Genomic DNA, 24,565 nt, shown 5'->3' on the forward strand with positions numbered 1-24,565 from the left:
TGTGTGTGTGTGTGTGTGTGTGTGTGTGTGTGTGTGTGTGTGTGTGTTGCAGGGCCCGGTCACAGAAGGAGGGACTCATGGCACTCTCTCCAGGCTCAGCTCCTCAGTTCCCTAGTTTCTGGGCCTACTTATCTGGTTCTATTATTAATTCTGTAAAGGCTATAACAGTTGGAGGATGACTGTGAAGGGAACTGCAGAGACCATGAGGGTACCCGGCCCAGAGTCTGCCTAGTCTCTGGGTCCTGAGCGTTCCTGGCCCATCGTGTTGTCCATTCTCGTGGTGACTCCAGGAGGCAGCTTTCATTGCTGCCCCGCTGTACAGATTAGTTCACAGCTCAGAGAAGCGAATTGGCTTGCCCAAGGTCACACCCCAGTTAGCGGTAGACCCAGGGCTCAAGTCCAGATCGTTCTGCTACCAAACCCCAGGAGGTTAACCCTTACCTGTGGCTGCCAACCAGGAGAGGGCATCAGACTCACCCAGGCCAGACTCTGGAAGACTCTGATTCCATAGGGCCAGGCAGGAGGGGCAGACCTCTGTCTTTTTAAAAGCTCCCTGGGTGACTCTGACGTGTGGCTAGGACGGCAGCCTTCGTAAAACATTATACTGCCTAGTCAGATTTGAATCCTGACTGCAACTGCTTATTATCTTCATGGCCTTGGGGCAGTAATTAACTTTGCCAAGCCTCAGTTTTCTATCTTGTAAAATGGGGATAATAATATTATCTCCTTCATAAAGAATCAAGGCTGAAGGTGAAATGATTGGTGGAAAGCTCTTCAAATAGTGCCTCTCACGCAGCAAGCCCACAGTAAATCTTAGCCACAGATGTTATTGTTTCTTGTCATCCATTCATAGGTCACCCTTGCCAGACTCTGTGCTGGTGCCAGGGACTGCGAGATGAGTCTGCATGATCCATGTCCAGGAGCCCATGTCTAGGCATATCAGGGAAGGAAGGGAGCTAACCACCAGAATGCAGGGATGAGGGTGTAGCGGTGGAGGGATGGACGGGGACTGTTGAAACACAGAGGGAGAGCCGAGGGGGAAGCCCAGGAGGCAGTGGGCTATAATAGGTTGGCTTCCGCACTGGGGTTTCAGGTGAGTTACTTCTCCTCTCTGGGGCTTGATTCCCTTTGCCAAATGAGAGAATGAGCCCCACCTTGCCTCCCTCCCCCATGGAGAGGGAACAGGTGAGAGGATGCTTCGAAACCAGAGAGGGTGCTGGTGGGTGCAGACTTCTTCCTGCTGGGGCACCCAGCTGGGCCCAGCTCCTTCCAGCTGCTAGGCAGGGCAACCAAGCTGCAGGGCCCACACCTTGCCAGGACTCTGACCACCTCCAGGCCCCTTCAAAACCATCGTTTTCTCACTTGAGGTCAGAGGCCTGAAAGAAAGAGAGAGAGGAGAGCTCATACAGTAACTTCATTGAGCAGGAAAATTCCTGCGCTATATATGAAAACCGGAAAAGGGAAAGAGGCGTTCTAAGTTTACATGTAGAAAAATGCTCTTCTGTAATTCAGAAAAATGAGGTCTTTGATTGTTGGCAAGCCCAGGTCTTCCTTCTAAGTTGATCCAGGATTTTTTCCCTGGCAGCGAAACAGTTTTTTTCTAAGAAATGCATTGGGTGGTAGGTTTTTCTAAGAACCTCTTGCATCTTTGCTGGGTGTGGATTGAGCCCCTGCAGGAGGAATTCTGCTGCGTCCATTTTCCTCGGGAAGGGAGTCAGGTAGATCTGGGTGCCTTCAGGGACTCCAGCCCGGGTGCTGTGATGTTTCCTCACAGGCAGAGTTATGACATTTTCCCGGGCACAGTGCTCCCCACCTCCGGCCAGGCCACACTGTCCAAAGATGAGGACATCTGTAGAGGGAGAGCTGGATTTGTGCTGGTTCCCATTGGAGTCATTCCTTCCAGGCCTGAAGGCTGTGGGCTGAAGGAACCGGCAGTTAAGGGTGGTTAGAGAAACTGGAAAACAGATGGGAGATGAGGATGCAAAACTGAAGACATTCAGACCTGGCAAGGGCCTTTGGAAACCATCTGATGCAGGCCTCTCATTTCATAGACGAGGAAACTGAGGCTCAGAGAGAAGGGACTGCTCGAGATCATACGCTGCATTGGTGGCAGAATCTGCCTCCCAGGCCGGGCCCTGTCCACCATTCCGTGCAGTGTCTGAGAGGCCATGGTGTGGAAGTCCAGAGGGCAGAGTTAGGCCCAGCCAGGCAGGTGGGAGCTACAGGAGGACATGCCTTAGCTTACTGGGAGAAAGAAGACTTAGAATTGCCCAGCAGTGGCCAGGGTTATCCTGGGGGCGTTGAGCTCCTGGATAGTGTAGATGTGCAAGCAGAAACCAGATAGACTTTGGCGTGGAGGGATGTGGCAGAGGAAACTCCTTCTCCAAATGGTGAGCAGTCTTTCTGCATAGAGTCTGTGGCTTGGTGAACTCCCAGCAGGCAGCAAAGGAGGCACTGGGAACCTCCTCTCTCCCAAGGGGTGAGTGCAGGGAAATCCAGGGGAGAAGGGGCCCTGCTGGGGTCCCAAGGGCAGTCATCCCCACTTTACCTACACACTTAGCCTGTTGGCTCCATCAGGGTTGGAACACCTGGACTCCCTGAGCCCTGCCCCCAGTGGGAGCAAGAGGAATCAGTGAGTCCCCGTTTAAGCTGACTGAAGTGTTCTGTAGTCTTCACAATGGCAAGTGGAAATGGGATGTGGGGAAGGGACACCTTTTGCTTTCCCAGGCAGCCGGTGTAGGAAAGGGGTAGAGGATGGGAGGGAGGCACCAGGGTTCTAGGCCTGGCTTGTTCACAGCTCCCCACTGACCTCAGACCTGCTCTCTTGGGTCACTTCCACACCTGACGGTGATTCTGGCACAGGCGGTTACCCTCGCAGCTGCAGCCCAGGAAGCCTTCCTTGGGTTTCATGGATGCAGTTCTCCGTGTGGCCGCCTGGGGCCGCTGCTGTGCACGTTCCTGGAGTGTCCTCAGCCACCCTGTCTGGCTTCTCTGCAACCCTCTTTGACCTAGAGCCAGAGGAATGCTCCTTAGTCCCTTGGGGCTTTAAATGCTAACAAGCGCAGAGCACTGGGCTCAGGTCCCAGATAATCATCTGTGAGATGGAGCTTTGCAAAGCCAGATACAGTTCCCTGAGGAGGCAAGGCTCCAGAGCCCAGGCTAGCCCAGGCTAGCCCCAGGCACTGTCTCAGGACCCCACAGATGGAAGGGCTGAACCAGCCCATTACCTAGAAGGAGAAACTGAGACCTGCCTGCGGAGGAGAGATGTCAGCTGTCCTGGAGAGGAGGAGAGGGAAGGGTTCCAGTTCTTCACCTCCTCTGGCCAGGTCACTGTCATCTCTGTGGAAGGAAAACCTGAACCCTGCCCTGTTTGTTTCTTCAGCACTAGGATTCTGCCCTGGTTTCCATGGAAACTGGCTTTGGACCCCTGGGAGGAAAGTTGCACCATGTGGCATTGAAAATGTTCACATTTTCCTCTGCCCAGTCCACCTCTAAAGCCGTCTGATTCCCTTCCCTGTGCCCTCGGGAGGGGCTGCACCAAAGTTGTGCTTAGGAGCCCAAACCAAAGACTTGAGGAGAGCGAGGCCCAGTGGCATCTCTCTATTTCCTTTCCTCAGGCCACAATGCCAAGTGTCTGCTCTCTGCCAAGCCCTGATGTGGGTATTTGAAGGAGGGAGTCATGACTATGGCTCTGTGTATAGGGTGGGAGAGGAGCTCCAGTGTCTTGGGGTGCAGCTGAGTGAGCTTAGAAAGATTTGGCTGTGAGAAGATAGGGGAGGATGTTACCGATAGAAGGAACAGCCTGAGCAAAGACAGGGACAGGAAAAGGGAGAGAATGAAGCAGTGAAGCAAAAGGTGTCTTGAGTGGAATTTCAACTTGATCCTGAGGGCGCTGGGGAGCCATTGAAGGCTCTGGAGCTTGTGAGTAGCATGAGTGGAAGACTGCTAACTGAGACACCTAGATCATGAGCTTCTTGAGAGCCTACATTCTAGGTTCAGCTCCATATCCCCAGCTGCACATAAGGTGTGAGGTAGGGGCTTTATGAATGTTATCAAATTCATGAACTGGAAAAGTGGGTTGAAGAACCTCCATTGGAAATGAAGCTATCCCTATGCATTAATGAAGTGAAAGATTAAGACTGAGGTCAGATGTCCTATGAGATAAGTAGTTATCTGTGGCGAAGTGTGGCCACCTTCCACAAAGGGCCCCAAGGTTCCTGAGGCCAGAGAATTCTGCAGTCAGTCCCCCATTAGCACTGCCCCCTCCAGTCTTGCCCCTCAAGGATGGTGAGATGTCTTCCCACCAGCTGTGACCTCCACCCCTAGCTTCCCACCCAGCACAGAGCCATCCTAGGACAAGTGTATGGACCAAGTTGCTGGGCCTGTTTGTCTTGGCTCCCTGGCTTCTCTCCCCTCCCTGGTGGCCGCCTGAGCAGGTGGCCTTCCTGCTGGAGGCCAAGGAGAAATGAGCCAGCAGGCCCAGGCGCAGCCCTGAGCATGGGTCACTCCAGGCCAGGGGTCGCTCCCTGCCGCGCCACGCTGTGGGACCATGCGTGTGGAGGGAGTGGTGGTTGCTGAGAGCATGGCTGGGCCGACTTGGACTTCCTCTAGATTGTGGCTTGGCTCCCCCTGTGGCCGACCCAGTGGAAGCAAGGCCTGTTGCCTGATGCCTGCACTCCGGTCCTCTCTCATGGCTGGGGTCTGGGCAGCAGGGGGCGGGTAGGATTAGGAAATGATCTCTTTGCAGACTTTGCTTTTTGCTAAGCTTATACCTCTGAATCAAACAGAAGACCAATTTCTACCATTTGTTGAGCACTTGCACTTTTCCTCCACCATCTCATTTGGTCCCCATGTGTGAGATGGGTGGGATGTCCCCTCGTCAGCAGTAAGTTATCTGCCCAAAAGCTGCCCGCTTCGTAATTGGCAAAGGCTGGATCTGAATCCAACACCAAGGTAGTTCTCCTCTGCAGGCTGCCTTTTTTGCCCACTGTCCAGCTGGCCCACCAGTGGTCTGTGCCTGGCAGGGCTGAGGCAGTTTAGGGGTCGCGGGAGGGATACCAGTTCTGGGTCATCTGTCATTCCAAGTCACCCCTAAGGCAGAATCACACTTCCCTTCTGTCTATCCTTGCTTCACTGCTCCATCTACTGCTTTCTGGCTGTGTCTCCTCGTCCTGGAACTCTCTCCTTGACCACCCATTTCCCTGTCTATAAGATAAGGAGATTGGATAGATTGGTGATTTTTTTTTTTTTTTTTTTTCCCCCAAACCAGAATCCTCCTGGAACTAAGAATTCCCAGAATGGCCACATGGAAGCCTGGGCTTTACTGGCCGTGGCAGCACTGGGCTCGTTTAAGCAGGCTTCTGGGTGGGAACCTCTCAGCCCCTGTCCTTGGGTACCCTGGACCCCCAGCTGTCCCTTGAACGCTCAGGGCACCACTTAGAAATGAGACGCTGGATGAGAGGCCCCGGTCATTCACTCCCTGTGGAACCACACATTCTACAAACCTGGAGTATCCCACCAGAGAGGGACTTCTCCTCCTGTTCTCAGTAGGAGAGAGAGAGGAGCTAGAGGAAAAGCTTTCACTGGATTAAATGGAGAAGAAAGCGAAGCTATCAGCAGGGTACTCATGGTTTTGTTTTGCTTTTATCTTTAAACTGTGGAGGGGAGGAAAGAAATCTCAGTGGGTTGCTTGCTTTTCTTTCTATTTCTTTTCTTTTCACTTTTTCTTCTTTCTATAGAGATGGGCTATATTTGAGTGAGGAGAAACATGAAGAAAAGGTTTTATACTTTCTAAAAGGGGATGTAGGGTGTTAACGTCTTTAAAAATATGTAAATGTCTTTATTTTTCACATCATGTACTTGGGGTAAAATTCAAAAAGTAGAAAAGAGTATCCAGTGAAAAGAAAGTCTCCTGTCGTCTCCCAGCCACCAGCACTGTTCCTTGGAGACAATCTCTGGTCCCAGTTTCTGGTGTATCTTTCTAGATGTATTTAATATATATATTAAAATATATTTTATATATTTATGTATTAATATATGTATTTCCAACTGATAGCAATTCTATTCTGCACCTTGTTTTTCTTATGTGTTTGTTTCTAGTTAATACATCTTGTTTCATATTAAAACCTAAAGAACCATACCTTTTTAAAGGCTGCATTGTATTTCGTTGTATGGGTATATCAAAAGTTACTTTTTTTTTTTTTTAGAAATTTATATGTTTATTTATTTGTGTCTGTGTTGGGTCTTTGTTGCTGCACGTGGGCTTTCTCTAGTTGCGGCGAGCGGGGGCTACTCTTCGTTGCGGTGCGCGGGCTTCTCATTGTGGTGGCTTCTCTCGTTGCGGAGCACGGGCTCTAGGTGCACAAGCTTCAGTAGTTGTGGCTCGCGGGCTTCAGTAGTTGTGGCTCACAGGCTCTAGAGCACAGGCTCAGTAGTTGTGGCGCACGGACTTAGTTGCTCCATGGCATGTGGGATCTTTCCGGACCAGGGCTCGAACCCGTGTCCCCTGCATTGGCAGGTGGATCCTTAACCAATGTGCCACCAGGGAAGTCCCAAAAGTTATTATTTATTTAACCATTCCCCAAGAATTCCAAGACAGAATGGTTTAGATACATTTAGATACATTTTAAACAATACTGCAATGGATATTCTTTAAGTGCTTTATATGTCACATTTGTAACTGTATCTGTTCTAAAAATTCATAGATGTATAACTGCTGGGTCAAAGAGTACATATGCACTTTTACTTTTGATAAATATCGTCAAAGTGCCCCTCCCACAGTTGTTGTGCCAGTTTACAGTCCCACCAGCGGTGCATGCGATGGCCTGTTTCCTCAAACCCTTGCTAAACAGAATATTATCCAACATTCTGATCTTTGCCAATCTGATAGGGAAAATGGTATCTTCATAATCTTACTTGTATCTCTCTTGTTCTGAATGAGGTTGAGTATTGTTTCATATGTTTAAGAGCCATTTTTTTTTCTTTTACTGTGGAAAGAATTTCCTGTTCTTTGCCCATTTTTCTGTTGGATTTTTGGCCTCCTGCTTATTCGTTTGTTTTGTGTATTAGTATAATTCATCTGTTGTCTGTGATATATGTAGCAAATATTTTTGTCCAGGTTGGGATTTTATTTGACACTGTGGGGATTTATTTTTGCTATGCAGAACTTTAAAAATTTATGTGTTGTTAAATTTAATGAAATTTATAGATCTTGTTATTTTTGCCTTCTGGGGTTTGTCATACTTTAGTTTCTGTTTTATTGCAAGTTGAAAACTGGACAGAAAAATCATTGGATTGAGAATCAGATCTGCTTTTAGCCGCCAAATCCCTTCCCTCCTTTAACCTCAATTTTGCCTTCTTTCTCTAAACTGAAGGGGTTGGACTTCATTCATTTATTTGTTCATCTTTTCATGCATTCATTCATCAGCACTGAGCTGGATACTGGGAACACAGAGATAAATGGTGTGGTCCACGTTCTTGTGGCACAATGGGGAGAGAGACAAGTGACCCAACAGGGACCTGCAGTGTGCTGGGAGTGGAAGTGGAAGACCTCAGTATATATTGAGGGGGCATCTGATGCGGGCCTGGAAGGAGATGTAGGTCAGGAGGTGAAACAAGAGATTTCATGGGAGGGAGTCTTGGAGAATGAGGAGTTAGTTATTCTGGTAAAAATAACTGGTGGGGCGAGGTGGGGTGGTGGCAGAGGGAAGAGCATTTGACAAGGAGGGGAGGGGACCTGTGATGGCCTGGGGCTCTGGAGGGAGGGCGTCCGGAGTGCTGGGGAGTCAGAGTGCGGCTGGGTCTAGACCACAAAGGCCTCTCCAGCCAGGCGCCCAGGCTGCCGCGGACCCTGTGGGCACAGATGGCCAGAGAAGCCTTCTCAACATGATCAGATTTGCCCTTTGTTGAGGATGGGACAATCGTTTTCATTTGAGTGTTGTGAAATATTTTCCATGGCATTTTTATAAAGAATACTACAAGGAATACTTTTGAATATCACCTAGTTTAAGAAATAAAGGGCTTCCCTGGTGGCACAGTGGTTGAGAGTCCGCCTGCCGATGCAGGGGACACGGTTCATGCCCCGGTCCGGGAGGATCCCCCATACTGCGGAGCGGCTGGGCCTGTGAGCCATGGCCGCTGAGCCTGCGCGTCCAGAGCCTGTGCTCCGCAACGGGAGAGGCCACAGCAGTGAGAGGCCCGCGTACCACAAAAAAAAAAAAAAAAAAAGAAATAAACATCATCACTGTAGTTGAAAAGCCCCATGAACCACTCCCCAAATCTCATCTCTCTACCTCCTCTAAATGTTTGTAAGAACGTGCTTCTGGTGGACATATAAAATGGCACAGTTGCATCTTAATGATAATTAAGATAATAATTGCATCCAAAAAGAAATGATAATTATGGTATATAATGTAGGTGTTAGCTAATGCTAGGGAAGTAATCATACTGCAATACATAATATAAGTATCACATCAACACTTTGTTCACCTTAAACTTACACAATATTACATGTCCGTTATATCTCAATTTTTAAAAAATGGCACAGTTGCTTAAGAGGACAATTTAGCCACACTCAGTGAAGTTGCAGATGCATATATACCCATATCATCCAATAATTCTACCCTAAGTGGTGGAATTACCTGCACAGGTAAGCACAAGGAGATGTGTATAAGAAAGTCCATAGTAGTAGTGGTTGTAATAGTGATGGTAACCTCACTTTCCATCAGCAGAAATGTGAACTAATCCATAGTGGCTTATGTATACCTAGAGTACTGCTGCGAAAATATGAGACCTGGAACCACATGTCTCAACAGGGATAAATCTCAAAAATACAGCGTTGAGTGGAAAATAAAAAAGTTCCAGAATACATGCAGCATGCCAACATTTATATGAGGTTAGTAGACAGGCACAGCAGTGCTGCATTCTGTTAGAGACATAGAGTCATGTAGTAAACACACAAAGGCATGCATGGGGATAATAAACACCAGACCCCCAGAGTGGCTGCCTCTGGGGCATAGGCAGGGAGAATAGGATCAGAGAGTCCATGAGAGCTTCAGCTGAGTTGATATTTTCTTTCTTAAGTGGAGTGGTGGGCCCGTGCCTGTTCCTCATGTTATTCTTGTTCTAAAAATGTTAATAATATATTTTATTGAGCCCAGAATTTCCCCAAATTATCATCTCAACATGAAATCAATCTAAACATATTAAACAAAATGAATATCTTACGTTCCTTTTTTCAAGCATTCCTTTTTCAAAATCCAGTTTGCATCTGTTGTCCCGCCTGCAGAGCTCCTGCCCACCTCTCTCTGGGACCTGCCTTCCTATCTCATCACCGCAGGTGCACAGGGGTGCACGTCACTGCAAGCCAGCCTGCAGCCTTCTCCCAGGGGACGGTGGTTGGGTGGACCAAGGCTCATGAACCTGGGGTCCTTTCCAGGCCACCACAATGGAGGCCTATTATTTCTCCCCCCAAGGGGTAGTGGTTAAGAGCACACCTCATTAGTGGGATGCTCTCCTGAGAGGCTTACCTTGGGCAAATTTCTTACCTTCTCTAAGTTTTCTCTGGGGTAGAATGGGGATAATAGTACCTACCCTCATGGAGCTGTTGTGAGGAGTAAATGAGCTAGCTAATGTGTGTGAAGAGATTAGAGCCTGGTAAGAGTGAGAGCCCGGGGAACGTGGGTGATGCTGACCATGATGACGACAATGACAAAGGGCGATGACGATGGTACGTATTTCAGTTGTCCTAAGGTCTGAGAACACATGGCTTTGTCCCTGCTTTTTTCCCCACACCCTGAGGCACTTAAACAGTAGACCTCATTCAAAATACAAAACAAAATAAACCTATCCACTTTTTTTAAAATTAATTAATTTATTTATTTGGCTGCGTCAGGTCTTCGTTGCTGTGCATGGGCTTTTCTCTAGTTGCGGCGAGTGTCGTTGTGGTGTGTGGGCTTCTCATTGCGGTGGCTTCTCATTGCGGTGGCTTCTCTTGTCGCGGAGCACGGGTTCTAGGCAAGCGGGCTAAGTAGTTGTGGCTCGCGGGGTTAGTTGCTCCGCGGCATGTGGGATCTTCCTGAACCAGGGCTAGAACCTGTGTCCCCTGCATTGGTAGGTGGATTCTTAACCACTGTGCCACCAGGGAAGTCCCAAACCTATCCTCTTTTAAAGAAAGAAATGGGGGAAAAATCCTTAAGTTGATGGGGGAACACTGTAGGGATATTCTAGGAATATTTTTAAATGTTTTCCAAACTGCTAATCATGACTTGTTCATGGGTAATGATATCAGTTCAGTAGGTTGTTTCCAGCATGTTTTTAATAAAACAAAAGAGAAAAAGAATTGTTAAACAGAAAGGAAAACATCATAGTGCCTGGTAAGTATTAAAAGTAAATAATGTTTTATGAAACATCTGTTTCACTGTTACAGATATATATTTGTCTAAATGTGCATATTGGGTGGCCATGTAAATGCATTTCTTATTGTCGGTCATTGTCAAAAAAGTTTGAAAAACAATAATTAAGACACAACAGTGGGGCTCCTGAAGGATCCCATTTCATTCCTGAATTTATTTCTTCCTCATTTCCAAGCATAGTCGAATATATATGTGAAGCATGGCCTCCTCTCTCCCTCCCTGCAGAATTGGCTTCCCAGGGCCACCTGGACCTCACGGAGCTCATCGGCGTCCCGCTGCCCTCATCCGTGTCCTTTGTCACTGGCTATGGTGGCTTCCCGGCCTACAGTTTCGGGCCTGGTGCCAACGTCGGCCGCCCGGCCAGGACCCTCATCCCACCCACCTTCTTCAGGGACTTTGCCATCAGCGTGATGGTGAAGCCCAGCAGTGCCCGAGGCGGCGTGCTCTTTGCTATCACAGATGCCTTCCAGAAGGTCATCTACCTGGGCCTGCGGCTCTCAGGAGTGGAGGATGGCAGCCAGCGGGTCATCCTCTACTATACGGAGCCCGGCTCCAAGGTGTCCCACGAGGCTGCCGCCTTCCCGGTGCCTGTGATGACCCATAGGTGGAACCGCTTTGCCATGGTTGTCCAGGGGGAGGAAGTGGCCCTCCTTGTGGACTGCGAGGAACACAGCCACGTCCCCTTCCCGAGGTCCTCCCGGGTCTTGGCCTTCGAGCCCAGCGCGGGAATCTTCGTCGGCAACGCAGGAGCCACGGGGCTGGAGAGATTCACTGTGAGTCCGAGCCCTGCAGATCAGGGGGGCCTCTGGACACCGTGCGACAAACACAAGCAGCTATTCTTGTTATTATCGTATTCTTATGTCCCCAAAGAGGCATGTATGCTGGTGGGAGAAAGCTAGGCCCAGAACACAAAGCCTAGATTCCAGCGCTGAGTTTTCAGTGTAGCTTGATGATTTTAGACAGTATCTGGATTCTCTGATCTGTTCTGTGTTTTCTTATCTATAAGTAGGGATAAGAAAGCCTAGGCCACAGGGTTGTGGAGTCACATGAGCTAGCCTGTGTGAAAGCACTTTGTGTGCTTTAAGGCATTAGAGAAAGGGTAAGGTTTGTTAGATCCTTCAGTGATTTTATCTTTGGAAAAGGGTGGCAGTTGCATGTAATTTCTACAGAGGTGGAATAGCTGGGATGCCAGAGTGTGAGGTAGTTTCGCTCTCTCCTTTTGGGTAATGTGACTTGAAAAAAATACCGGAAAACTGATTTTGCTGTCAAAATGTTTTTTTGTTTGTTTTTTGCGGTACGCGGGCCTCTCACTGTTGTGGCCTCTCCCGTTGTGGAGCACAGGCTCCGGACGCGCAGGCTCAGCGGCCATGGCTCACGGGCCCAGGTGCTCTGCGGCATGTGGGATCTTCCCGGACTGGGGCACGAACCCGCGTCCCCTGCATCAACAGGCGGACTCTCCACCACCGCCACCAGGGAAGCCCAAAATGTTTTTTATGAATAAGCCATTCTAAAGCAGATCCCTAAATTACTGTAGTTATCCATTTAGTCAGCACTATTCTTACTGATACCTTCCCAACTGATTCAGGACAGGCCTGTGGCCTGGGGTTTGGGTTTATCTGTAGGACAGTGGAAGATGGATTTTAAGAAGTTAAAATCGGATGAATAATTTTGAAACGCTCGCTTGGGGATAGTCATGGAGAACGGGCTGTCAGGTGTGGAGAGGGGAGGCGGAGTGGAAGCAGGGAGGTTGGTGGACACCTACTCTGGGGACAGGTCCTTCCAGCTGGGAAGCATTGAGCCATGGGGGAGAGACACTTTCTGGTGGGGGAGGCGTGCATTTTAGGGCTTGTTGTTGACAAGCTGGGGACCTGGGGACCAGTTAGGAGGCTGCTGTTAGTCCGCGCTTTGAACGCCATGCTCTCCAAGGACCTCTCTAGTTAGTGGGGCTCATATTACATTGGCCCAAGGAGCGTCCCCCTGAATGAGAACAGGCCTGGAGGTGGCTTGGTTTCCTTGTCACGGCTATGGGCGGCACTCCTCACACCTGTCCTTTCACGGCTTCTTCTCTGTTACAAAAAAGTCATGTTTCCCACGGCTGCTTGTGCTGTAGACGTGGCCTCTGACCCCTCTGCTTTTCCCTAGGGGTCTATACAGCAGCTCACCATCCACCGTGACCCCAGGACTCCCGAGGAGCTGTGTGAAGCTGAAGAATCCTCGGTGAGCCCCTACCTCCCCCCGGCAGCCAGAGAAGCTGGCGCCCAGGCAATTTTTCATTCCCAACGTCATGGAGTCTCTGAAATCTCTCATCTTGGCAAGCACTGCATCAAGTCCTATTTTGGGCTTTTTGGCTTTATTATTATTTTTAAGAACTTCAGCCATGTCTTTGGTGTGTGTGGGGGAGGAGTTGTGTTTCTTCTAAGGTGTTAGGTTCTTCCGTGGCCGTGCCAGTCAATGGCGTGGTTTCCAGACTTCCTGCCAAGAAAGGGTGTCAGGATTCTAAAATCAAAGTAAAAACTCAAAGACATTCTGGGTGTAAATTCTTATAAAAGCAAAACTAAATTTAGCTTTTATGCTTGGCAAATGAATCGGTTCCTTAGCTGGGGGGCAGTGGTGGTGGGCAGGGGACAAAAGATGCGTCCTTTTCCCCCTCCTTCCCTCCCTCCCTCCCGTCAGAATTGACTGAGCACCTGCAAGGTGACAGACCTGGGGAGATGCTGGAGATAAAGGGATGAACTGGGAACTGTCTCTATCCTCCAGATGCTCACACACACCCAAACTGCAGTGACAGAGCTGAGTGTGAGTGGCCCTCAGACCCAAATTCTAGAGGTCAGGTCGGGACAGGAAGGTGGGGGAGGAGCAGTGGGAAGCCGGTCAGGCAGGAGCTGATGCCTGACCGGTGACAGGCAAGCGTCATCCAGATGAAGAAGAAGAGGTGTTCCCGGCAGAAGCCATGGCAGTAATGCGGGAAAGGCGGAGACGGGCAGAGCGTGGCGTGTTCCTAGACCTTCTGCCCCTCTTTGGGTGGTGTCAGCCCCAAAGCTAAAATAAGCTGACTTTATTCATTTAGTGAAAACTGCTGCCAGTGTCGTTGGAAAGCCCCTCCAAGGTGGAGCTTGGATCTGTGAGAATGTTTGCTCTCCTTGAGGCTGTGATCCCAGCCTGGCGTTCCCGTGACGCTGAAAGAAGGGAAGCTTTGTGTGTATTTATTCCTTCATCTCCGTGTTGCTATTGAACAAGCAGAAACCACCCAAGGGTCCACAAATAAGTTACAAAATCATGGCATACGGGTGTCTTGGCTGCCATTAGGGGGCTAACCATGAAGACTAGGTAGCAAAGGGAGGATGTATTTCAAATGTAACGACTCCCAGTGAGGAATTCTGGCGACAGTCGTACAAAGAGGGAGTGCCTTTTGATCGAGATTGAAAGGCACCTGGGCAAAATGCAGGTAGGTATGTTAGAGAGACTACACTGATTGTAGTTTTTTGTTTGAGCAATAAAACGTGGAAGGAAACAGAAAGAATAGCCAAGACGTATGCTGTCTTCTCCATCCTGCTCCCTCTGTCTCCATCCATCTCCATCTCTCTCTTTCTCTTTCACACACGCACCGTTCCTCCACAGGAGTTCATTTCTGTGACTCCGCAGTTGTAAACTGCCCCCCTCTGCCCAGCATGATTTGTCTCCACACAGGCGTCAGGAGAGTCCAGCGGGCTTCAGGAGACAGACAGAGTAGCTGAGATCTTGGAAGCCGTCACCTACACTCAAGCCCCGGTGAGTACTGGATGCTGTGCCATGTCCTCTTAGTTGGCTTTTAGGGGGCTAGGCGATATCAGAGAGTACCCAGAGTCCCGGTCTGACGTCTCTGTTTTCAGAACTGTGACTTCATTAGACAGTTCACCTGGGGAGGTCAGGAAAACCCTGGCCAATGGGCATTTTTCAAAATCCCAACTGCAGGGGAACACTGTTACCTGGGTGCCACCCTGTGCTGTGGCCATGAGAGGGCTGTCCAAAGGTGAACTTTGTGCTCTATCACCTCCCAGCTGTGTGAGCTTAGGTGACCTACTCAGCCTCTCTGAGCCTCAGCCCCTCTCCCATAAAACAATAATCAGCGTGCTATCTCATGAGGTCCTTTTGAGGTTAGATGAGGCCATGCAGGGGCAGGTCTCGGCCCAGTGCCTGGCACAAGGGAGGTGGCCCTGAACGGTGGCTGTTGTCACATTTGCTCAGGGCTCTGGCTGTGAGAAGGAAGTTGGGGCCCCCTCTCCTATGAGATGCGGAGTCCTCCCAGGAGCTCGTTTCTGGCCCCATGGGAAAGGCAGCCATCCTCCCAGTGGTGTGGGCCTCCTCCCTCCTGGGAATGTGCCCCGTGGCCAAGACAAGGAAGTGGTTTTGAAAGCACTGAATCAGACTGTGGAGACACCAAGGAGCCTGTTGTAATGAAAACAGCTGGCACTGTCTGAGTCACTGAGCACAGAAGCCCCAGCCATCTCCTCGACTGGTCTGGCTCAGTCTACAGACTCATCTCTGATAGAAGGAAGCAGGGAGCTAGAAATAAGGTGGGGGCTCTAAATTATAGACCTCCAGTGACAGAAGGGTGGGTGGTGCAGAACAGGACCAGAGTCTGTTAGTGTGGGAGGGACTTTAAGGTCACCCCTTTCTGTTCAGATGTGTACAGAAAACTGCCCTTTGTACAAATGAGCGAACTGAGGCCCAGAGAGGGAAGGAGACTGGCCCTAGGGTGTGTGGCTGAGCTGAGGCTAGAGCACAGGTCCCCTCATGCCCCATCAAGGGTTCAGGCCGTGGCCCTGTGCTGCCGGCCTGGGCGGTGTTGCAGGGGTGCATCCTCAGGGCCACAGCCGATTTGGGGGTAGCTGAGATGGAGAAGGTCAAGGGTCCAAGGTGCCCGCCTAGGTGGTGACTGGCGGGTGGCTTCTCTGGGCAGTGTTGCAATCCTCTGTGTCCATCAGCCCTTGGCCACCCCACTGGCATGTCCAGGGCATAGGGCAGCAGGGCACAGAGCCGTGGTCCCCTGGGCTTTCTAGCCTGACGCTGCCCCCCGCCCCCAGGGTACCAGTTCACAGCTAGTAGTGAGGCTGACTTGAGCAGAGAGGCTAATAACCCGAGGTGGCCCTGAGGGACGGAGAGGAAAGGGGAGTGGGGCTTAGGAGCATGAGATGTCATGGAGGCGGGTGCTGGTCAGGGAGGGCTGTAACCTTCTTTGCAGGGTGGTGTTTTCCATTCATTCCCCAGAGGAGGCACTGAGGTAAACACAAGTGAAGTGCTTTGCCCCGGGGCTGCCCAGCCTGGAGGTGGCAGAGCCAGGTCTCCAGCCTGGACCCAGGCTGCTATCAGTCATGTCACCCCCAGCTAGGGACTTCTCCCTTTCACCCTCTCCTGGAAGGCTCCCCTCCCTGGCCACCCGCCTTGCCCCGCCCCCTCCAGGGTGGGGGAATTACTCTCCTCGGCTCAGACATTCCCCTCCCCTCTCTGTCTGGCTTCTCTCTTGGAATGAATCTCACTTCCCTGTCCTCAGCCTTTCCAGCCCTGCCGCCCTCCAGGACACAAGCCATGACTAGCGAACTGAATCATGGACTGCCTGAGCACTCAGGGCCTTAAAAAGACAGGCCCTCCTGGCCTCCTTCCCCATTTAGGGTAGGAGTCCCTGCTCCCCAATTCTTCCCCCTGCTAAGTCAGCATCTGCTGACACACCTTTCCATTTCTGGAAAGTTCTGTCTTTGCCGAGTTAGAATTAATACCTTAGGGTTCTCAGCCCTGGCTGTGCATCAAAGTCCTGAGCGTGTGTGTGTGTGTGTGTGTGTATGTGTGTGTGTGTGTGTGTGTGTGTTTATGTGTCCATATGTGTCTGTGTGTATATATGTCTGTGTGTGTATGTATGTGTACTTGTATGTGTTGTGCGTATGTGTGCGTGTAGGGGTGTGTGTGCTGGGGGAGGGTCTTAAAAAAAGCCTCTTGCCTGTGCTGCATACCTGGACATTCAGATTCAGTAGGTCTGGAGTAAAATCTGATGGTCCATACTTACACAAAACTCTGCAGGTGATTCTGCGCCACAGCCAGGACCTCTCTTCCACCCACACCCAAATGCTCACAGATTCCCAACACACCACACCCTTTCACTCCTCATCTGTGCCTTGGCTCCTGCAGGTTCTGTTTGCCCGGAGGGCCCTTGCCCACCCCTGTCTCTGCCTGGCCAATTCCCACTCCTTCAGGATCCAGTCCATAGCCCATCATTGGAGGCCACGGCCACGCTGCCCTCCTCACGCGTGACTCTCACTCCGGCAATCCCAAGTGTCACATTCATCACAGTTAGCTGGGTCTGGGTCTGCATCTCCCCTGTAGTCCAGCAGTTTAAGGACAGATGCCCTTCTTATTTACTCACTTCTATATCCTGGGGATCAGCCAAGACATGGCACACAGTAGGGCCTCAGGAAATATGTGTTGAACGTGGGCCAGCAAATTACAACTTTTTTTTTTTTTTTTTTGTGGTACGCGGGCCTCTCACTGTTGTGGCCTCTCCCGTTGCGGAGCACAGGCTCTGGACGCGCAGGCTCAGCGGCCATGGCTCACGGGCCCAGCTGCTCCGCGGCACGTGGTATCTTCCCGGACCGGGGCACGAACCCCTGTCCCCTGCATTGGCAGGCGGACTCTCAACCCCTGCGCCACCAGGGAAGCCCAAATTACCACATTTTAATTAAAAACTCTTAAGGCTTGACATTCCCATTTTGTCACAGGCCACACTGGTTCTCCATCCACACTAACGCCTGAAAACCAGCAGCAGCCTGTTGGAGACAGGACACCTGACCCTGACTGCTGAGGGTCAGCTCACCAGCTCTGCCCTGAACCCAGGCTTCATGGCTGCCTTGTTGGGGTTTTGCCAGAAGAGGTTTTTAGCTGAGAGGCTGGAGTTGGTGATTTCATATAACTCAAACTTTGCCACCTTGAGTTACTGAGCTCAGCCCACCCTTACCTGACTGTCCTGTGTTTCCCGTACGCTCACCTGCCCTACCTGCCTCATCTCAAATCCCAAGCCCCTTATAAAGCCACTTGGCTTCCAGCCACCAGCAGTCTTGCTCCAGGCTACGGAACCATGGTAAAGTGGCTTCCCCCAACCCTTGGCAGGGAGAGGAGAGGAACCTGCCTGGGGCAGGGGTCCTTACCGCCTTGCTAGACCACCATGCAGCTGGGGAATGGGGAGTTCTAACTTGGCCTTCTTCCCAGCCTCTCCTTGGTTGGGGGGCGGTGACTGCTTGCTGCTCCCACTATACCCCCCTGGTTCCTGCCTCACTGGGCTTCTTTAGTGCACCCTCCTGGTCTCCTGGCCTAAACTTCAATACCCCAAATCCATGCTCTCATTGACACCAGGGTGAACTCCCTAAAGTACACACCTGCCCACATGTCCCCCATCCTGATACCCAAAGGGACACAGTTTGTTGCCTCTGGTTTAAGGCCAGACTTCTCACCTAAGAGCCAGCCCCCTCCCTCTCTCTGCCTCCCCAGGCTTTATCCCCCTGCTTCCATCCTCGAACCCTGGCCAAGCACAGGTTGTCAGGCCCTGGCAGTGCTGTGTCCTTTCTCACCTCAATGCCTCCTTCCATCCCTGTTCTCTGAAACTGTTCATTCTTCAAGGCTTAACTTCTTGAAGCCTTCCATCTCTGCCCTCACCCTGGAGATTTTAAGGTACAGTAGACTATATCTTTTTTTTAGTACACAAGTATTCCGTATTCATTATGGAAAAAACTACAAGTACAGTTGAGCAAAACGATAATCACCTTTAATATTAACACCCAGAGAAATCACATCTAGGGATGTTGATGATAGCTACCATTTATGGGCTCATACTATGGGCCTGGCCCTATGCCAAGCACCTCCATGCATTTTATAACTTTTAAGTAGTTATTATTGGCCCCATTTTACGGAGGAGGAAGCTGAGGCTCCGTGAGGTTATATGAGTTGCTCAATATAATATAGCTAATAAGTGGAGAGCTGGGATTTGACTCGAGTTTGGTTATAAGAACTGAACCATTAAATCCTAAGTTATGGGGCGCATAAGAATCTTCTTTGTTCTGATGGACCAGAGAGTCATCATTTATATACTAGGTTCTGACATTAAGGAAATAACCTTCTGTTATTAGTCAGGATAGGTAAGTGATAGGTATGGTAAGAAATTTACCCTGAAATCTTAGTGTCTTAGTTGTTTCGTGTTCATACCACAGGTCCCACACTGGTCGGTAGGATCCCTCCATTCACCCTAGCCCCCTGAGCTCAGAAAGTGATGAGACTATCTGACCACTAACGAGCCCTGGGTCACAGGAGCTGCTGCCCGATCCTGGGTCTGGGGATGACCTTTGCTGCCCTTTATCAGGATTTCTGCCTAGCTCTCTGAACTGCTCTGTTTCCAACTGTTGGGGTTTTTGGTTTGTTTGCTTTTTCCTAGTTGGTAAAGGTGGTGAAGACATTGACTGGCTTTGGAAAAGTTACACAGAAGCTGAAGTTTCCTAGAAAGGAAACCATACCCATCTTTTTTTTCATAGGTATACAGGACCAGTGTACCTCTGGGATTGGATTTATACAGCTTTTATTGAGCACAAGCCCCTTCCTCCCTCCCTCCCTCCCTCCCTCCCTCCCTCCCTCCCTCCCTTTAACGCGTCTTTACTGAGCACCTCCTCTGTGCTGGCCTGGGATGCAGGGATCACAGGGATATGGTCTCTGTGCTCAAAGAGCTTCAGCCAAGAGTATCAGAGTCTTGCTGTAAACTGAACAAAATTTAATTACCCTAACATACACCTTTTTTAGGGCCTGGGCGGCCCAGTGATCGCCCAGGTGCACAATAGGCAGGTCTAGGTTTTCTTCTGGGTTTATTCAGCTTTTGTGGAGATACTGTTTTCTCCAGTGATACTCACTGCCGTCTTTTCTGCTCTCCTGCTAAGTAAATCCTTTGGGTCTCATTTCCCCTGCAGTCTAGAGAAGCAAGAGTTGGCCCCATAAACACACCTCCAGCCCTGTCTTCTCCCTCTGAGGATACAGAGCTTTCCGGTGAACCTGTACCTGAGGGGCCCCAGGAAACCACCACCATGAGCACCGTCCCGCACAGCAGCCCCAAGCAAGGCAAGTCCCCGATGCACCTTCATACGCAGTGGGTTTTGTTGAGTGACGACTGGGTGATGTATGTGATAGAGAGCATCTCACTTGAGCTTCCCCTCAACCCCCTGAGGAAGGGACTATAATCACCCTCATTTCCCAAACAAGATGGGGAAATCGAGTCACAGAGAGGTTATGTCACCCAGCCGAGGCTCCACGGCTCCTAAATGGCAAAGCTGGTGTTTAATCTTGGATGCCAGAACTTTTAACCCCCAGACTCCACCCCTCCAGAAGGGCCTGGGGTGTGAAAAGCTTGTGATAATTGTGGCTGCTTATTAAATACCTACTGTGTGCCAAGTGTTTACATACTTCCCCTCCAATCCTGACAACATGTCTACTAGTCGCTAGTATTAGCTAGTATTTTACAGATGGAAAAACGGATGCTTGGAAAGGTGAGTGATGTGCCCACAGTCACACAGCTAGTGAGTGGTGGGACTGAGCCAGCGCCCAGGCCTGACTCCAGAATCCCTACTCTTTCCGGCCTTGGCCACAAACTCGCCGACTCTCTGAGGATCAGGCCATCTAAACTCCTGTTGGCACATGTGGGAATCTAACTGATGGCCAAAGAGGGGCAGACACCCAGGAGGTCATTGGCAGGCCCTGGGGGCAGAGGTGGCCTCCTGACTACCCATCCAGGGCTCTCACCCCTGCCCAGCCATACAGAGGAGCCCTGGCAGAAGCCCAGGATCTGACAGCATCCCCCAGGCAGCAGCATGGCCGGAAATCGGCCTGCATTTTCTGCCCTTTATCAGAGGGGTAACCATTCAAACTGAAGTTACAGCCAACACCAGAGCACTGAGATTTAGGTACAAGGTCAAAAACAACCCAGACTGCCCACATTCACGTGTACAGCCCTGGAATTGGTGACACAGAAAATTTAATGACCCAGAGACGTGATCATGGTGTACTCCACAAGAAAAGCAGCTTTCAAAACTATATGTGTGCTGTGACCCTAAATTTGAATATATGTTATTTATATCTATTTATATATAACCATGTAGAGCACTGTGTGTGTGTGTGTGTGTGTGTGTGTGTTAGAATAATATACAACAAAATGTTGTGAGTGGTTATCTCTGGGTGGCAGGATTGTAGGTGGTTTTTATTTTCTTTTGTACTTCGGTATTTTATGTCTTCTAAAATCCTATGTATCATTATTCCTTTTACTTCTGTCCTCAGTAAATGAATATTATTTTAACAACTAAACTTGGGAAGTCTGTCTGTGAGAGAAGGTATATAGTACTGAATAGAAAACAATTGTATAATAATTTAATAAAGTTACAATACCAGCAAGGAGTCAGGCTGTAGCCATGGAAAGACCGCTGGATGAGACCCTTTGGACGGAAACCCTGCTCAGACACCTCTTTGCTGTTGGGCGTGGGCAAGTTGCTCAGCGTTTCCAAGCTTTGGATTCCTCCGGCGTCCACTGCGAGCATTCACAACCCCTGCCTCCCGGCTGGATGAGAGGACTGAATGCTGTGGCTGCGGGTGTGGAAGTGGTTTGTGAATTGCACATGCTGCTCTCCTGGGGGGAATTAGGATCTCAGAGAGAGGGGCTTAGGAGGGGGCAGAGGCTGCAGGGCCAGGAGGCGAGGGCCTCCCCTAAACTGAGGGGTGAGTGCATAGGAGGCAGGACCCAGACTAAGCACAGCTCGCCTGTTCCCTGGCATGTGCCAGATTACTTCTGTGGCAGACAGAAGGCCAAGCAGAAACAGCAGAGCTGGCTAGAGATCCTCATTCTTGTTGAGCAGACAGCTCAGTGAGGAGGAAGGGGCTGAACCCCGAGCCCTGTCCCTGGCTAGGGAAAGCCTCCCAAGGGTTTTATCCCAAGGGTCCCTGACACCATCTTGGCGTAGGACCTTGGTCCCCCCCGCCCCCAACTCGGTCCTCCAAGGGGTGGGGACTCAGAGGCCTGGGGTCACTCTGCCTGCTAGCACAGCACCCCCTGGTGGTCAGATCAGGGAGGACGAGAGAGCGGTGAGAGACTGACCACTGCTGGGCATTCAGTCTTTTAAGTGCATGTGGGCACAGGGTCCCTTGAATATTTCATCACCTCCCCCTCGACAGTGTCCTTACCATGGGACGTGCATGAGCACAGTGTGTGTGGAAAGGGCTGGCTTCAGGGCCCTCGCAGCCTCTTATGTGGGACCTTGTTCCTTCTCTGCAAGACGGGGTTAATAATCACAAGGTGCTAGTGTGCAGATCAGAGCAGGACACACACCGTGGGGTGATAGTGGGGATACTGAAAACGTAGGATTCCTGCCTTGGTTCTGCCCACCTGCTGCGAGGTGGTATGGAGGTGCTTGTGGGTAGGACAGATGGGCCAGCTGGAGACTTCCAGGAGGCAGTGTGTGGGATGTGCTTAGCCTGCAGCCCAGCCTGTAACAGGCAGGCATTCATGTGAGTATACTGTCTTTTTCTTTGCTTTAGGACTCCATTTGTTTTTTTAAATTGCAAAAGAAATATGTGCTTGTGGTAACAGTTCAATCAATGCCGAGCTGTATGAATCAAAAAAATAGTTTCCTTTGATGTCCTCTGGAAGAAACCAATACTGTTAAGTACTGTGGTTTAGCCTAGTATGTGTGGTTTATCTGCACACACATATATACATAATTATCTATATATTTTATATGTTATATATAATAATCAATATATTAATTATATAATGATAATATATATAATGATGATAAAACATGTATTCTCATATATAGTTTTTCTTCCTTTTACAAATGTAGAACCACACTGACAATGAACATTTATCCCTTGTTAACTATATGTCAGGCACTGTCCTCAGTGCCTTTCTTGCATTAGTTTAATTAATCCTTGTAACACATAATCCTCAAAATGACCCTAGGAGATAGGAATTATGATCCCCTCTTTATAGGCAAGGAACCTGAGCCACAGGGTAAATGTCTCGCCACAGGTCACATTCCTAGTAAGTGGCAAAGCAGTGTTCTCACCCTATAGTTGGTGCCAGAGCCTGTGATCGAAACCACCATGTAATACTGCCTTTCGTTGTCAGATTTTCTGCAACATTTTTTCCCTCTTAACCCTGTATTATGGACATCTTTTCAAGTCATAGGTGAAGAGAGACCACATTCTTTTTCATTTGCAAAATGCAGTTATTAAGTGCAAAATGCCTGCTTCCTGTAGGGTCTGGTGAGATCCTGAATGACACACTGGAGACAGTTGATACTGTGGATGGTTCCCCCATTACTGACACTGGCTCGGGGGATGGGGCCTTCCTTCATGTCACTGAAGAGGTAAGTGAATGGTAAATTTCGTCTGAGTCAGTAGTACATTTGCTTGCTTATTTCAGACTTGATGGTGACTTGTCTTGGGCACCATAGAGAGTCACAAGGGTTTTAGTTGAATATCAGGGAGACTGCCTCCCTCCCGCTGGTACAGAGAAGGCGGGAGTCCCAGGGCCCCAGAGTCTCCCCAGGGATGCACCAGGACAGGGGAGGAGAGGCAGGTCCTCAGACCTGCCGGGAGATGCATGCTGGGTTCTCAATCCCTCTTGTTGTGAAGATGCACAGCCTCTTCTGCCCTTTGAGCCCCTTCAAGAGAGAATGAGATTAATTGCAGGTGTGTTTGCTCTATTGTTTGGTAATTGGCTTTTACATTTGCAAAGCCAGTTGTTTAAATGCTGGACACAGGGAGGGTGCCAAATTAAAGCAAATTATGTTTCTCACCTGTGGCGTCTGCTAAAAACCTTGTGTCAGCTCATTCTTTCCCCTATCCTGGGGTGAAAACTCAAGACACTTCTCTCCTCTCCCAGTTACTATCTGGTAACAGCCTATTTTCACAGGTATTTCCAAAATCCCTGCAGCATAATATCAAAAATTCAATAAAAATACAAATATAACCAGGAGCCAGGCAGGGAAGGAAGCATGGTTAGGGATATTTCCTCTCTGTTTTCTTACTTCTTTCTCCTCCCTCTCATCACTCCCCCCGCCACCGAAAGTCTGGCCCACCTGGAGAAAACGACGCCGTTTTTTTGTTTTTTTTGTTTTATTTTTTGCGGTACGCGGGCCTCTCACTGTTGTGGCCTCTCCCATTGCGGAGCACGGGCTCCGGACGCTCAGACTCAGTGGCCATGGCTCACGGGCCCAGCCGCTCCGCAGCACGTGGGATCTTCCCGGACCGGGGCACGAACCCATGTCCCCTGCATTGGCAGGCGGACTCTCAACCACTGCGCCACCAGGGAAGCCCCACGACACAGTTTTATGTGGCTGGTCAGACAGTGATCTGGGCCTTTTGTGGGGAAGATATCTGGCTGCTGGAACATTCTCTCACGGGGACTTTTGTGATTCCTTAGAGGTCCTCCTGCAGGGAATCTAGGACCCAAGTCCATTTTTGGCCTTTTAACTTCCGCCTGGGCTTCCACCCCGTGCTGGTCACACTGATCCTCTAGGGGGCCCTTTGGGTGGGAGTCCGTCTCCAGATGGCTTAGCTGGCTCCCTTTGGAAGGGTCATATCAGTCATTCACCAGGAAAACAACTGCAGAGCAGATATCTCTGTCTCTCTCTCTTGACTCTGTCTGGATGGCTCCCTGCTTTTGCCTTCGGTATTTCCCTAGAGGGAATCAAACACCAGTCCCTTTGCCTCCCAAAGTCCAAACACTACATACCCAGCTCACCAAATGGTTTGTGGTGGGGGCCGGGGGGAGCCACAGCACGCAGAAAATTGTCTCCAAAGGAATTCTTACAAAAGTCTCTAAGCACTCAACCCCTGAATGAGTTCTTTACCTTTTCTTACATAGCCGAAGGCAGGTGGTGGGCGAACGCTGATAGAACTGATTCCATTTCATTCTCTTTGCCTGTCCCATGTAAGTCGTCTGGCTCCTTTTTTTAGAACACGGAGGTTACCTGAGGCTTATGGAATTGTACTTTGGGGCTTTAGCTGACATTGAGTCAGAAAAAAAATCTCATTTTAAAATCCTATGACATCATCTTTTCTCTGTTTTGAGGGGACAATAATTCTGTAAGGATTTGATGTTA

General features: G+C 49.8%; 1 protein-coding gene across 3 annotated transcripts in view; it reads left to right on the forward strand.

The window, feature by feature from the left end:
• COL15A1 (collagen type XV alpha 1 chain) overlaps positions 1–24,565 on the forward strand; it is a 105,927-nt gene that overhangs the window by 23,208 nt on the left and 58,154 nt on the right. For all 3 annotated transcript variants that reach the window (XM_029203053.1, XM_029203052.1, XM_029203054.1), the window contains exons 4-8: positions 10,638–11,185; positions 12,555–12,629; positions 14,100–14,180; positions 19,385–19,532; positions 22,716–22,825. In XM_029203053.1, the coding sequence (XP_029058886.1) occupies positions 10,638–11,185; positions 12,555–12,629; positions 14,100–14,180; positions 19,385–19,532; positions 22,716–22,825 (962 nt within the window). The remainder of the gene's footprint in view (positions 1–10,637; positions 11,186–12,554; positions 12,630–14,099; positions 14,181–19,384; positions 19,533–22,715; positions 22,826–24,565) is intronic.

Source organism: Monodon monoceros, unplaced genomic scaffold, assembly GCF_005190385.1.
Source record: "Monodon monoceros isolate NGI ecotype Baffin Bay Population unplaced genomic scaffold, NGI_Narwhal_1 Super_Scaffold_5, whole genome shotgun sequence".
Lineage (NCBI taxonomy): Eukaryota > Metazoa > Chordata > Mammalia > Artiodactyla > Monodontidae > Monodon > Monodon monoceros.